This window comes from Hyla sarda, chromosome 6 (genome assembly GCF_029499605.1).
Source record: "Hyla sarda isolate aHylSar1 chromosome 6, aHylSar1.hap1, whole genome shotgun sequence".
In the NCBI taxonomy this organism is placed as follows: Eukaryota; Metazoa; Chordata; class Amphibia; order Anura; family Hylidae; genus Hyla; species Hyla sarda.
In genome coordinates this window covers 165,197,495-165,212,600 of record NC_079194.1, presented here as the reverse complement: position 1 = coordinate 165,212,600, position 15,106 = coordinate 165,197,495, and the positions used below count along the sequence as shown (strand labels likewise).

Here is a 15,106-nt window from a genome sequence, read left to right as displayed (position 1 = left end):
GAGCGACATAAGGAGGGTATGACACACAGCTCCCTTCAGCTGAGGTGGTGGAGCCTTGGCTTGCTGAAAGAGGGAGCGGCATGCCAATGGGTGATGCAGCAGGCTTGACCACTACATCAGAGCCACGGTTCTCCTAGGCCGCTTTATGGTGGTGAAGCATGTATTGACTGTCACGATGCCGGCTGGCAGGTAGTGGATCCTCTGTGCCAGAGAGGGATTGGCGTGGACCGTGCTAGTGGATCGGTTCTAAGTCACTACTGGTTTTCACCAGAGCCCGCCGCAAAGCGGGATGGTCTTGCTGCGGCGGTAGTGACCAGGTCGTATCCACTAGCAACGGCTCAACCTCTCTGGCTGCTGAAGATAGGCGCGGTACAAGGGAGTAGACAGAAGCAAGGTCGGACGTAGCAGAAGGTCGGGGCAGGCAGCAAGGATCGTAGTCAGGGGCAACGGCAGGAGGTCTGGAACACAGGCTAGGAACACACAAGGAAACGCTTTCACTGGCACGATGGCAACATGAAGAGCATAAAGTGCATTACAGAACAAATCCAAAGGTTATTTCATGGACTAACTGGATCGACTTCACCACCTGAGCGGTGACCTGACACATGAAAATAAGGCTAGACTGCAGAACAGTTACAGCTGTACCTTGAGGTCCCTTTGAGTAATTTTTATATATTAAAAAAAAAAAAAAAAAAAAAAAAAAAAAAGTCTACGCAGAAAGTCCAGATTCTGTTGTGTAGAAAGATAAACAAAGTCATATGTAGAACCTGAGGAACCATGTAGATTCACCTGATATGACCAACCCTTTCTCCAGTAGCGCTTTGAGAAGCACTGACCCAGAAGTGAAAGTCTCAGTTTTGTGCAATCCCAAGACATAACTTCACAAATGTGCAAATGTGCCAGACAGACTCCTGCCATGTGTCCCTCTTAACAGCTCTTCAACTGGGAAATTCTCCTCAAGAGCTGCTGGCGACGAGTACGAAGTTTTAGTTTCTCTGCTAAAAGATGTTGTTCAGCACTAACCAAACCTTGCAAGTACTCTGTCGCTTTACTCAGAACTACAACTTTGGGAGTTTTGGATGCATGGGCCAGACCAGGCACCTCTTCTCTAAGTGCCAGGAATCGTGAGCGTAAATCGTTCCTCCTTTTGCGCTCCATATAGTTGTGATTCTTTCGCTTGGCCAGGTCCTCACTGTCCAAGCCTCCTGACTGAGTAGGTGAGTTAGGTTCAATGGGGCTGCAGGGCTGCACTGAAGGGCAGCTGACTTCACCAGGCTCTTCTGCAGCAGGAGATGGACAGTCCGGTGGAGGGGTAGTACTGGGCTCAGGGGGCAGGCGTGCAGCGTAGTTATGTTGCTGTTGGTGGATAGATATGTGGAAGAGTTTTGTAACAGTATCTAGTGGGTCTGCTCTCACTGTTAAGGTCACTGGCTGACGGCCGTGATAAGACTTCCTTTTTCCCACAGTCACAACGTCAATTTCATCCTCTTCAGAGTCACTTGTACTTTCAGATCCAGAGGAATGGGATATAAGCACCTCTTAAGTCCAGTTTGGTAAAGATGTGGGCACCTTGGAGGCGATCAAAGAGTTCAGAGATGAGGGGTAGGGGGTAGCGGTTCTTAACCGTGATTTTATTAAGACCGCGGTAGTCAATGCAAGGACGTAGAGAGCCATCTTTTTTGGACACAAAGAAAAATCCGGCTCCGGCAGGAGAGGAGGATTTACGGATAAAGCCCTTTTTTAAATTTTCCTGGACGTATTCAGACATGGCAAGAGTCTCTGGGGCGGACAGAGGATAAATTCTGCCCCGGGGTGGAGTAGTGCCCGGGAGGAGGTCGATAGGACAATCATAAGGCCTGTGAGGAGGTAGAGTCTCAGCTTGTTTTTTGCAAAAAACATCCGCAAAGTCCATATAGGCCTTAGGGAGACCGGTTACAGGAGGAACCACAGAGTCACGGCAAGGGTTACTGGGAACCGGTTTTAGGCAGTCCTTGGAACAAGAGGGCCCCCAACTCTTGATCTCCCCAGTGGACCAATCCAGGGTTGGGGAATGAAGTTGAAGCCAGGGAAGTCCAAGGAGAATTTCAGAAGTGCAATTGGGGAGGACCAAAAGTTCAATCTTCTCGTGATGAGATCCGATGCACATTAGAAGGGGCTCCGTGCGGAAACGTATGGTACAGTCCAATCTTTCATTGTTTACACAATTGATGTAGAGGGGTCTGGCGAGACTGGTCACCGGGATGTTGAACCTGTTGACGAGAGAGGCCAAAACAAAATTTCCTGCAGATCCGGAGTCCAAGAAGGCCACAGTAGAGAAGGAGAAGGCAGAGGCAGATATCCGCACAGGCACAGTAAGACGTGGAGAAGCAGAGTAGACATCAAGGACTGTCTCACCTTTGTGCGGAGTCAGCGTACGTCTTTCCAGGCGAGGAGGACGGATAGGACAATCCTTCAGGAAGTGTTCGGTACTAGCACAGTACAGGCAGAGATTCTCCATGCGGCGTCGTGTCCTCTCTTGAGGTGTCAGACGAGACCGGTCGACCTGCATAGCCTCCATGGCGGGAGGCACAGGAACAGATTGCAGGGGACCAGAGGAGAGAGGAGCCGGGGAGAAGAAACGCCTCGTGCGAACAGAGTCCAAATCCTGGCGGAGCTCCTGACGCCTTTCGGAAAAACGCATGTCAATGCGAGTGGCTAGGTGAATGAGTTCATGTAGATTAGCAGGGATTTCTCGTGCGGCCAGAACATCTTTAATGTTGCTGGATAGGCCTTTTTTAAAGGTCGCGCAGAGGGCCTCATTATTCCAGGATAATTCTGAAGCAAGAGTACGGAATTGTACGGCATACTCGCCAACGGAAGAATTACCCTGGACCAGGTTCAACAGGGCAGTCTCAGCAGAAGAGGCTCGGGCAGGTTCCTCAAAGACACTTCGAATTTCCGAGAAGAAGGAGTGTACAGAGGCAGTGACGGGGTCATTGCGGTCCCAGAGCGGTGTGGCCCAAGACAGGGCTTTTCCAGACAGAAGGCTGACTACGAAAGCCACCTTAGACCTTTCAGTGGGAAACTGGTCCGACATCATCTCCAAGTGCAGGGAACATTGGGAAAGAAAGCCACGGCAAAACTTAGAGTCCCCATCAAATTTATCCGGCAAGGATAGTCGTAGACCAGAAGCGGCCACTCGCTGCGGAGGAGGTGCAGGAGCTGGCGGAGGAGATGATTGCTGAAGCTGTGGTAGTAACTGCTGTAGCATAACGGTCAGTTGAGACAGCTGTTGGCCTTGTTGCGCTATCTGTTGTGACTGCTGGGCGACCACCGTGGTGAGGTCAGCGACAACTGGCAGAGGAACTTCAGCGGGATCCATGGCCGGATCTACTGTCACGATGCCGGCTGGCAGGTAGTGGATCCTCTGTGCCAGAGAGGGATTGGCGTGGACCGTGCTAGTGGATCGGTTCTAAGTCACTACTGGTTTTCACCAGAGCCCGCCGCAAAGCGGGATGGTCTTGCTGCGGCGGTAGTGACCAGGTCGTATCCACTAGCAACGGCTCAACCTCTCTGGCTGCTGAAGATAGGCGCGGTACAAGGGAGTAGACAGAAGCAAGGTCGGACGTAGCAGAAGGTCGGGGCAGGCAGCAAGGATCGTAGTCAGGGGCAACGGCAGGAGGTCTGGAACACAGGCTAGGAACACACAAGGAAACGCTTTCACTGGCACGATGGCAACACGAAGAGCATAAAGTGCATTACAGAACAAATCCAAAGGTTATTTCATGGACTAACTGGATCGACTTCACCACCTGAGCGGTGACCTGACACATGAAAATAAGGCTAGACTGCAGAACATTGACGCAGGGCTGTGGTGCCAACATTTGGACCTTGGCCACGCTTCGCCTTCTGCCGACATATCTTGCATGTGGCTATGTGAACCTCCTCCGGATGCTTGATGAAAAACTATCACACCACCGAGTAGTTTATTTTCCCACCAACAGTCCGCACTAATTGACTGCTACTGCCACCGACTCCAGGAACCCCTGTTCCACTACCTCCCGGGAAGGTAGGCTGATGTGAAGCAGGTGGTCTCCCACAGGCATGTTTTGCTCCAGAATTTCTACTTCTGCCACTATGCTGGCTGCCAACCATGCTACCGCCTTGCTGGCTCAGCTGCTGCCTCAAGGGCAACCTGCAGCTCTCTTCTCCTGATAATAATGAAGCCCCTTCTGCACCCGGCTTCCAATTGCGATCGGCTTCATCATCATCGAGTTGTGTCTGCACGTCACTGTAACAGTGTCTGATTCAGGACCCTGAACCCTGGCAACACCGCCTCCCGGGTCATTCTCCTCATCACTACTTGCCCGCCTAGCGGAGGAAGCAGCGCATGTCTCCTCCACTTCTTGGCTGGGCAGTAGCTGCTGACTGTCCTCCATTAGATCATCCTCAGTGAATAGTGGAGCTGAACCCACAGCATAAGATACTTCTGTAGGAGTGGGAACAGCATAGGACAGAGGCAATGGGAGGACAGGGACTGCTCCTGGGCCATGCCAACTGAGGGTTGTGTCTGAGGATCCCACCAACTGTTGACTGGGGGTGTCAGATGTCATTTGTGATGAAGTGGATGACCGTGTTAACCAACAGACGACGGCAGACGGGTTGTTGGTCGAGACACGACCGCTAGCTGGTAACGGGAGCAAAGGCCTCTCGCTGTGACTCCTGCTGCCACTCACCCCAAGTCTGCTGTGACCTCTGACTGAAGGATTTAGGCCTCTGCCACTCCTCTGTGCACGTCCTGGCACTTCTCTGCCTGACATACTTAGTGCGTATATGAGGGGAGTACAATACGCTTCACTAAGCTTAAAACAGTATTTGTCTAGAACAGCAGCAGGTGTGCACTTTTGGCTGGCCTTTCACAGTATGTAGGCCCTTGACAGATTAACAGGAACAAAATAGTACACTACTTAGATGTAGGTATGTGGTATGCACTAATGAGGACAGAAAATACTCTACAGTACACTTAAAAAAGTATCTGAGTACAACACCAGCCGGTGAGAAGTTTTGGCTGGACTTTCACAGTATGTAGGCCCTTGACAGATTAAAAGGTACAAAATAGTACACTACTTAGATGTACGTATGCGGTATGCACTTATGAGGGCAGAAAAATGTGATTGTCACGATGCCGGCTGGCAGGTAGTGGATCCTCTGTGCCAGAGAGGGATTGGCGTGGACCGTGCTAGTGGACCGGTTCTAAGCCACTACTGGTTTTCACCAGAGCCCGCCGCAAAGCGGGATGGTCTTGCTGCGGCGGTAGTGACCAGGTCGTATCCACTAGCAACGGCTCACCTCTCTGGCTGCTGAAGATAGGCGCGGTACAAGGGAGTAGGCAAAAGCAAGGTCGGACGTAGCAGAAGGTCGGGGCAGGCAGCAAGGATCGTAGTCAGGGGCAACGGCAGAAGGTCTGGAAACACAGGCAAGGAACACACAAGGAACGCTTTCACTGGCACTAAGGCAACAAGATCCGGCAAGGGAGTGCAGGGGAAGTGAGGTGATATAGGGAAGTGCACAGGTGAACACACTGATTGGGACCACTGCGCCAATCAGCGGCGCAGTGGCCCTTTAAATCGCAGAGACCCGGCGCGCGCGCGCCCTAGGGAGCGGGGCCGCGCGCGCCGGGACAGAACAGACGGAGAGCGAGTCAGGTAGGGGAGCCGGGGTGCGCATCGCGAGCGGGCGCTACCCGCATCGCGAATCGCATCCCGGCTGGCAGCGGAATCGCAGCGCCCCGGGTCAGAGGACGTGACCGGAGCGCTGCCGCGGGGAGAGAGAAGCGAGCGCTCCGGGGAGGAGCGGGGACCCGGAGCGCTCGGCGTAACAGTACCCCCCCCCTTGGGTCTCCCCCTCTTCTTAGAGCCTGAGAACCTGAGGAGCAGACTTTTGTCTAGGATGTTGTCCTCAGGTTCCCAGGATCTCTCTTCAGGACCACAACCCTCCCAGTCCACTAAAAAAAAATTTTTCCCTCTGACCTTTTTGGCAGCTAAAATTTCTTTGACCGAGAAGATGTCCGAGGAGCCGGAAACAGGAGTGGGAGGAACAGATTTGGGAGAAAAACGGTTGAGGATGAGTGGTTTGAGAAGAGAGACGTGAAAGGCATTAGGGATACGAAGAGAGGGAGGAAGAAGAAGTTTATAAGAGACAGGATTAATTTGACACAAAATTTTGAAAGGACCAAGATAGCGTGGTCCCAACTTGTAGCTAGGGACACGGAAGCGGACATATTTAGCGGAGAGCCATACCTTGTCTCCAGGGGAAAAAACGGGGGGAGCTCTTCTTTTCTTATCCGCGAACTTCTTCATGCGTGATGAAGCCTGTAAGAGAGAATTTTGGGTCTCTCTCCATATGATGGAAAGGTCACGAGAAATTTCATCCACAGCGGGCAGACCAGAGGGCAAGGGAGTAGGGAGGGGGGGAAGAGGGTGACGGCCGTACACCACGAAAAATGGGGATTTGGAGGAAGACTCAGAGACCCTGAAGTTATACGAGAATTCGGCCCATGGGAGGAGATCTGCCCAGTCATCCTGGCGGGAGGAAACAAAATGTCGCAAATAATCACCCAAGATCTGGTTAATCCTTTCTACTTGTCCATTGGACTGGGGATGATATGCAGAAGAAAAATTTAATTTAATCTTGAGTTGTTTACAGAGAGCCCTCCAGAATTTAGACACGAATTGGACGCCTCTATCCGAGACAATCTGCGTAGGCAACCCGTGAAGACGAAAAATGTGTACAAAAAATTGTTTAGCCAACTGAGGCGCTGAAGGAAGACCAGGAAGAGGGATGAAATGTGCCATTTTGGAGAATCGATCAACGACCACCCAAATAACAGTGTTGCCACGGGAAGGGGGTAAATCAGTAATAAAATCCATACCAATCAGAGACCAAGGCTGTTCGGGGACAGGCAGAGGATGAAGAAAACCAGCGGGCTTCTGGCGAGGAGTCTTATCCCGGGCACAGATAGTGCAGGCTCGCACAAAGTCCACAACATCCGTCTCCAGAGTCGGCCACCAATAGAAGCGGGAGATGAGTTGCACAGATTTCTTGATACCCGCATGACCTGCGAGATGGGAGGAGTGACCCCATTTGAGGATTCCGAGGCGTTGGCGAGGAGAAACAAAGGTCTTTCCTGGAGGAGTCTGCCTGATGGAGGCAGGAGAAGTGGAGATCAGGCAGTCAGGTGGAATGATGTGTTGCGGAGAGAGTTCAACTTCTGAGGCATCCGAGGAACGAGAGAGAGCATCGGCCCTAATGTTCTTATCGGCAGGACGAAAGTGAATCTCAAAATTAAATCGGGCAAAGAACAGAGACCACCGGGCCTGGCGAGGATTCAGCCGTTGGGCAGACTGGAGGTAGGAGAGGTTCTTGTGGTCGGTGTAGATAATAACAGGAGAACTTGATCCCTCCAGCAGATGCCTCCATTCCTCAAGTGCTAATTTAATGGCTAGAAGCTCTCGATCCCCGATGGAGTAGTTCCTCTCCGCTGGAGAGAAGGTCCTAGAGAAAAAACCACAAGTGACAGCATGCCCGGAAGAGTTTTTTTGTAGAAGAACAGCTCCAGCTCCCACTGAGGAGGCATCAACCTCCAATAGGAAGGGTTTGGAAGGGTCAGGTCTGGAGAGGACGGGAGCCGAAGAAAAGGCAGACTTGAGTCGTTTAAAGGCGTCTTCTGCTTGAGGAGGCCAGGACTTGGGATCAGCATTTTTTTTGGTTAAAGCCACGATAGGAGCCACAATGGTAGAAAAATGTGGAATAAATTGCCTGTAATAATTGGCGAACCCCAAAAAGCGTTGGATAGCACGGAGTCCGGAGGGGCGTGGCCAATCTAAGACGGCAGAGAGTTTGTCTGGATCCATCTGTAGTCCCTGGCCAGAGACCAAATATCCTAGAAAAGGAAGAGATTGGCATTCAAACAGACATTTCTCAATTTTGGCATAGAGTTGGTTGTCACGAAGTCTCTGAAGAACCATACGGACATGCTGGCGGTGTTCTTCTAGATTGGCAGAAAAAATTAGGATATCGTCCAGATATACAACAACACAGGAGTATAACAGATCACGAAAAATTTCATTGACAAAGTCTTGGAAGACGGCAGGGGCGTTGCACAGTCCAAAGGGCATGACCAGATACTCAAAGTGTCCATCTCTGGTGTTAAATGCCGTTTTCCACTCGTCCCCCTCTCTGATGCGGATGAGGTTATAGGCGCCTCTTAAGTCCAATTTAGTGAAGAAGTGGGCACCTTGGAGGCGATCAAAGAGTTCAGAGATGAGGGGTAAGGGGTAGCGGTTCTTAACCGTGATTTTATTAAGACCGCGGTAGTCAATGCAAGGACGTAGGGAGCCATCTTTTTTGGACACAAAGAAAAATCCGGCTCCGGCAGGAGAGGAGGATTTACGGATAAAGCCCTTTTTTAGATTCTCCTGGACGTATTCGGACATGGCAAGAGTCTCTGGGGCAGAGAGAGGATAAATTCTGCCCCGGGGTGGAGTAGTGCCCGGGAGGAGGTCGATAGGGCAATCATAAGGCCTGTGAGGAGGTAGAGTCTCAGCTTGTTTTTTGCAGAAAACATCCGCGAAGTCCATATAGGCCTTAGGGAGACCGGTTACTGGAGGAACCACAGAGTTACGGCAAGGGTTACTGGGAACCGGTTTTAGACAGTTCTTGGAACAAGAGGACCCCCAACTCTTGATCTCCCCAGTGGACCAATCCAGGGTAGGGGAATGAAGTTGAAGCCAGGGAAGTCCAAGGAGAATTTCCGAGGTGCAATTGGGGAGGACCAAAAGTTCAATCCTCTCATGATGAGATCCGATGCTCATAAGAAGGGGATCCGTGCGGAAACGTATGGTACAGTCCAATCTTTCATTATTTACACAATTGATGTAGAGGGGTCTGGCGAGACTGGTCACCGGGATGTTGAACTTGTTGACGAGAGAGGCCAAAATAAAATTTCCTGCAGATCCAGAGTCCAAGAAGGCCACTGTAGAGAAGGAGAAGGCAGAGGCAGACATCCGCACAGGCACAGTAAGACGTGGAGAAGCAGAGTAGACATCAAGGACTGTCTCACCTTTGTGCGGAGTCAGCGTACGTCTTTCCAGGCGGGGAGGACGGATAGGACAATCTCTCAGGAAGTGTTCGGTACTAGCACAGTACAGGCAGAGGTTCTCCATACGGCGTCGTGTCCTCTCTTGAGGTGTCAGGCGAGACCGGTCGACCTGCATAGCCTCCACGGCGGGAGGCACAGGAACAGATTGCAGGGGACCAGAGGAGAGAGGAGCCGAGGAGAAGAAACGCCTCGTGCGAACAGAGTCCATATCTTGGCGGAGTTCCTGACGCCTTTCGGAAAAACGCATGTCAATGCGAGTGGCTAGGTGAATAAGTTCATGTAGATTAGCAGGAATTTCTCGTGCGGCCAGAACATCTTTAATGTTGCTGGATAGGCCTTTTTTGAAGGTCGCGCAGAGGGCCTCATTATTCCAGGACAATTCTGAAGCAAGAGTACGGAATTGTACGGCATACTCGCCAACGGAAGAATTACCCTGGACCAGGTTCAACAGGGCAGTCTCAGCAGAAGAGGCTCGGGCAGGTTCCTCAAAGACACTTCGGATTTCCGAGAAGAAGGAGTGTACAGAGGCAGTGACGGGGTCATTGCGGTCCCAGAGCGGTGTGGCCCATGACAGGGCTTTTCCGGACAGAAGGCTGACTACGAAAGCCACCTTAGACCTTTCAGTGGGAAACAGGTCCGACATCATCTCCAGATGCAGGGAACATTGGGAAAGAAAGCCACGGCAAAACTTAGAGTCCCCATCAAATTTATCCGGCAAGGATAAGCGTATCCCAGGAGCGGCCACTCGCTGCGGAGGAGGTGCAGGAGCTGGCGGAGGAGATGACTGCTGAAGCTGTGGTAGTAACTGTTGTAGCATAACGGTCAGTTGAGACAGCTGTTGGCCTTGTTGCGCTATCTGTTGTGACTTCTGGGCGACCACCGAGGTGAGGTCAGCGACAACTGGCAGAGGAACTTCAGCGGGATCCATGGCCGGATCTACTGTCACGATGCCGGCTGGCAGGTAGTGGATCCTCTGTGCCAGAGAGGGATTGGCGTGGACCGTGCTAGTGGACCGGTTCTAAGCCACTACTGGTTTTCACCAGAGCCCGCCGCAAAGCGGGATGGTCTTGCTGCGGCGGTAGTGACCAGGTCGTATCCACTAGCAACGGCTCACCTCTCTGGCTGCTGAAGATAGGCGCGGTACAAGGGAGTAGGCAAAAGCAAGGTCGGACGTAGCAGAAGGTCGGGGCAGGCAGCAAGGATCGTAGTCAGGGGCAACGGCAGAAGGTCTGGAAACACAGGCAAGGAACACACAAGGAACGCTTTCACTGGCACTAAGGCAACAAGATCCGGCAAGGGAGTGCAGGGGAAGTGAGGTGATATAGGGAAGTGCACAGGTGAACACACTGATTGGGACCACTGCGCCAATCAGCGGCGCAGTGGCCCTTTAAATCGCAGAGACCCGGCGCGCGCGCGCCCTAGGGAGCGGGGCCGCGCGCGCCGGGACAGAACAGACGGAGAGCGAGTCAGGTAGGGGAGCCGGGGTGCGCATCGCGAGCGGGCGCTACCCGCATCGCGAATCGCATCCCGGCTGGCAGCGGAATCGCAGCGCCCCGGGTCAGAGGACGTGACCGGAGCGCTGCCGCGGGGAGAGAGAAGCGAGCGCTCCGGGGAGGAGCGGGGACCCGGAGCGCTCGGCGTAACAGTGATACATTGCGCCTAAAAGTATCTGAGTACAACACAAGCCGATGAGTACTTTTGCTTGGACTTTCACAGTATGTAAACATTTTGGCAGATTAACAGGTACAAAACGATACATTACTTAGATGTATGTATGCAGTATTCACTGATGAGGGCAGAAAAATGCACTACAATACGCCTAAAAACTCTGTATTTTTGTAAAACACCAGCCAATGAGCACTTTTGCTTGGCCTTTCACAGTATATAGGCCCTTGTCAGATTAACAGGTACAAAATGGTAAACTACTTAGATGTATGTATGCGGCATGCTCTGATGAGGGCAGAAAACTGCACTACAATACGCCTTAAAACTCTGTATTTTTGTAAAACACCAGCCGATGAGTACTTTTGCTTGGACTTTCACAGTATGTAGGCCCTTGACAGATTAACAGGTACAAAATTGTACACTACTAGATGTAGGTATGTGGTATGCACTTATGGGAGCAAAAAAATGTGCTACAGTACACTTGGAAAACGTATTTTCATGAAACAACAGCCAGTGATTACTTTTCCCTGGCCTTTCACTGTATGTATGCTTGTTACAGATTAACAGGTACAAAAAAGTACACTACTTTGATGTAGGTATGTGGTATGCACGTATGAGGGCAAAAAAATGTGATACAGTACACTTGGAAAACATATTTTTGTAAAACACCAGCTGGTGATCACTTTTGCCTTGACTTTCCCAGTATCTAGACTTGTTACAGATTTACAGCAACAAAATAGTACACTGCTTTGACGTAGGTATGTGTTATGCATGTATGAGGGCAGAAAAATGCACTACATTCCTTGAAAAAATTTTTTTTTGCACAACAGCAGCAGTACACAACAGTGCAGCACCATAAAAAAAATGTGTATTAAACCCAAAATTGCACTCTGTCAAAGAGTATTAAGAATGGTGTGAACTGCTGGTTATTATACCGTCTACAGACTAGTATTTTTTGCGGAAAAAATACACAGAATTGAGCTAAAAAATCATTCCCGCCTCCTGTGAAAAGGTTGATGAAGTTGAGGCAGCTTGTTGAAATGTATGAGGCAATGAAAAGCTATCTGCTCCTCTCTGATAAAATGCGGAATAAAGTGACTGGGCGGTTAATGGCTGGCATAAAAATCCTTTTCAGTGAGAACAAGCACTGCTCTTTGTCCACAACTCTGATGTGACTAGCAGTTGGAAGTGGAACGCTGTGGTATGATTGTAACACACAGACACACGCAGGCTGTCCTATCACTCTGCAGTGTATGGCATGAAATGAGCAGTCGTAAAATGGCTGCCAATTATATAGGGCTGTGACATCACAGGGGGTGACTGAATGCTGATAGGCTGCATCCTGCATGTGATTCAGGGTGATCTCGCCTATCTCCCTTCCCGCCTTGCCTTCCCGCCTTCGCAGCATCCCCTGTCCCATGTACTGACATGTGGATCAGCCATTTTAGGTGTCCTGGAGCCTGGAACACTGTATAAAGGAGTTTAATGAAGCGATTTGCGTGATAGAATCGTGGTGATATTCGCATTAGTTGCAAATCGTAACGAATTTGGGTTCGTCTGCTTGTTCCAATCATTTTTTGATTGTGAGTCAAAGCTTTTATTACATCATCACAAAGGAATTCCCCCTGTGAACAGAGAAGAACTAGTGTGACATTATCCCACTGGAATTCTGTAGGAGAAGGGGGGGACAATTATAATGACATCATCACAATTTCCAAATTGGAATGAAGATAAACACACACACATCACAATAGATTCCATCACAAATGTATTCTCTAGAAATCCAGCTCTTCACATACTTGGTTAACAGCTGATTTTGCCAGAGGTTGCCACAGGCTTCTCATTTTCCCTTTAGTGGCCAATACAGAGGAAATGTAGCATTACATGTGGCTATTCAAATAAATGCATAACACTGATGGGCCAGGTACAGAAGAACTACATGTACTGTAAAAAGTTATTTGCGGATTACATGGATGGGCCCATGCTTGTTCAAGGCACTTAACTTTGACCTTAAAAGGAGGTTATGAGCAGGGACCCCACTCTTTGATGTCCTCATAGGATACATGGAAAGAGGTTGCTGGGATGCAAAAACCTTCTAAGTGGATCACATGGGTGGGTCAAGTCAACAAGATCGAGAGCCTGTGCTTGTTAGGGACTTTCTACTCTGACCTGAGAGGGTGTTCATAAGTAGTGATGAGCGTCATTGGCCATATTAAAATATGCAATATTTCGCAAATTTATAGACGAATATTCGTCCTATATTTGCAAATTTTGCGTGTTCGTTATATTCACATATTCGAGGACGAAAACAGTGAAGGGGTGGGCACCTTTACTATTGGTTGCTAGGGATGTTGTTGATAACCTCTGAGAAGTGTATTTGCATAATTCTGATTGGCCCACAAGTTAAAAGAAGGAATATGCGAATATGCGCATATGCGGAAAAAAGCAAATATTCGTAATTTCGAATATATAGCGAATATATTCGCAATATTCGAGAATTCTCAAATTTGTGATATTAATGATACAAATTTGAAATGCAAATATTTGCGCTCAACACTATTCATAAGAAGGGACCCCCCTCTTATGTCCCCATAGGATACATGGAAAAGGGTTGTTGTGTTCCATTTTGGTTTCTACTTTTGACAAGTTGACAGTTATTAGGTGTTATTGGATAGCAAGGTCAGGATCTTGAGTATGTGCACTGTCATTATGCTATATTAATCTAAAATAAAATATTTACCATAATAAAATCAATTTGAATGCAAATGGAAGTGGCACTTCATTAACAATGAAGCACAAATAGGGCTCCGGATTCCATGCACATTTTATTGGCAATAGCGGGAGATTATTCAAGCAGAGAATCCTATCAAAGAAACGCTAATGACTTGTAATTGGGCTGAAGAAGTTACAGCACAGACTAAATTGTCAACCAGAGATCATGTGGACATTGTGTATAGCATAGGAGCACACTGGGTAACAGAAAAACTTACAGAACCATAATTGGTTCAGTCATGTGTGCAGTGTTTACTTTTTATGTGTTTTTGTTTCCCTTGACATTATTGAGGAAGTGTGAGTATAAAGGAGATGGCTTCATCACACCTTGGCTGCTTTGAGGAGACATCACTTCTCACTACAGGAAAAGAACAAGGAGAGAGAAGAGATAAAATCATTAGGTTAAATAGCTGCCACCTAATGTCCTTTCAGTGTACATTGTTTTCTTATTGATACTCAAGCCCAAAATATATTACCTCTTGTTTAAATATGTTAAATTTATGTTTAAGAATTTTGGCAGTGTTCCCTCTTACTATGTTATAAAATAATCCTTTAATTTTACAGTTTACATTCTGGCCACTAAGCCTAACAATAAGCTGTCACTTCTGTGCTGAGAAGAAAAAACTTTCTGACAGTCTCCTCCTTATCACTGCAGGCAGGATTACCGTAAAAAGATGACACCAATAGTCAGATAAGATTTGATCAGGCCATTCACAGTAGGTGAATCTCATAGTTCCCCCTTTCTGCCTCCCTGAACAATGACCTCTGCACAGGTCACAGAACATGCCTAGAAAGCTCTCCCATAGAAGTTATTAGGATAGCTGCAGTTTGGACATTGGGGATTGCTGTAAAGCACATCTCTAAAAGCTATTAAAAGCAGTTCCAAGATGATATAGAATTTACAATCAGAAAATAGAAATAGATTAGAAAAAATAACATGCTTTAGTATCTGTCTCTTAACCCCTTAAGGACTCAGGGTTTTTTCCGTTTTTGCACTTTTGTTTTTTCCTCCTTACCTTTTAAAAATCATAACCCTTTCAATTTTCCACCTAAAAATCCATATTATGGCTTATTTTTTGCGTCGCCAATTCTACTTTGCACTGACATTAGTCATTTTACCCAAAAATGCACGGCGAAATGGAAAAAAAAATCATTGTGCGACAAAATCGAAAAAAAACCCGCCATTTTGTAACTTTTGGGGGCTTCCGTTTCTACGCAGTGCATATTTCGGTAAAAATTACACCTTATCATTATTCTGTAGGTCCATACGGTTAAAATGATACCCTACTTATATAGGTTTGATTTTGTCGCACTTCTGGAAAAAATCATAACTACATGCAGGAAAATATATACGTTTAAAAATGTCATCTTCTGACCCCTATAACTTTTTTATTTTTCAACGTACAGGGCGGTATGAGGACTCATTTTTTGCGCCGTGATCTGAAGTTTTTATCGGTATGATTTTTGTTTTGATTGGACTTTTTGATCACTTTTTATCCATTTTTTTAATGGTATAAAAAGTGACCAAAA

The 15,106-nt window shown here is 48.4% G+C and overlaps 1 protein-coding gene across 1 annotated transcript; it reads right to left on the bottom strand.

The window, feature by feature from the left end:
- Window positions 1-705: 705 nt before the first annotated feature.
- LOC130277470 (protein L-Myc-1-B-like) lies at window positions 706-3,863 on the bottom strand. Its single transcript, XM_056528144.1, has 2 exons — window positions 3,789-3,863; window positions 706-1,536 (listed from the first exon to the last, which is right to left on the bottom strand). Exons 1-2 carry the CDS (start codon window positions 3,861-3,863, stop codon window positions 928-930), a joined length of 684 nt encoding a protein of 227 aa, XP_056384119.1. The 3' UTR covers window positions 706-927.
- Window positions 3,864-15,106: the final 11,243 nt, after the last annotated feature.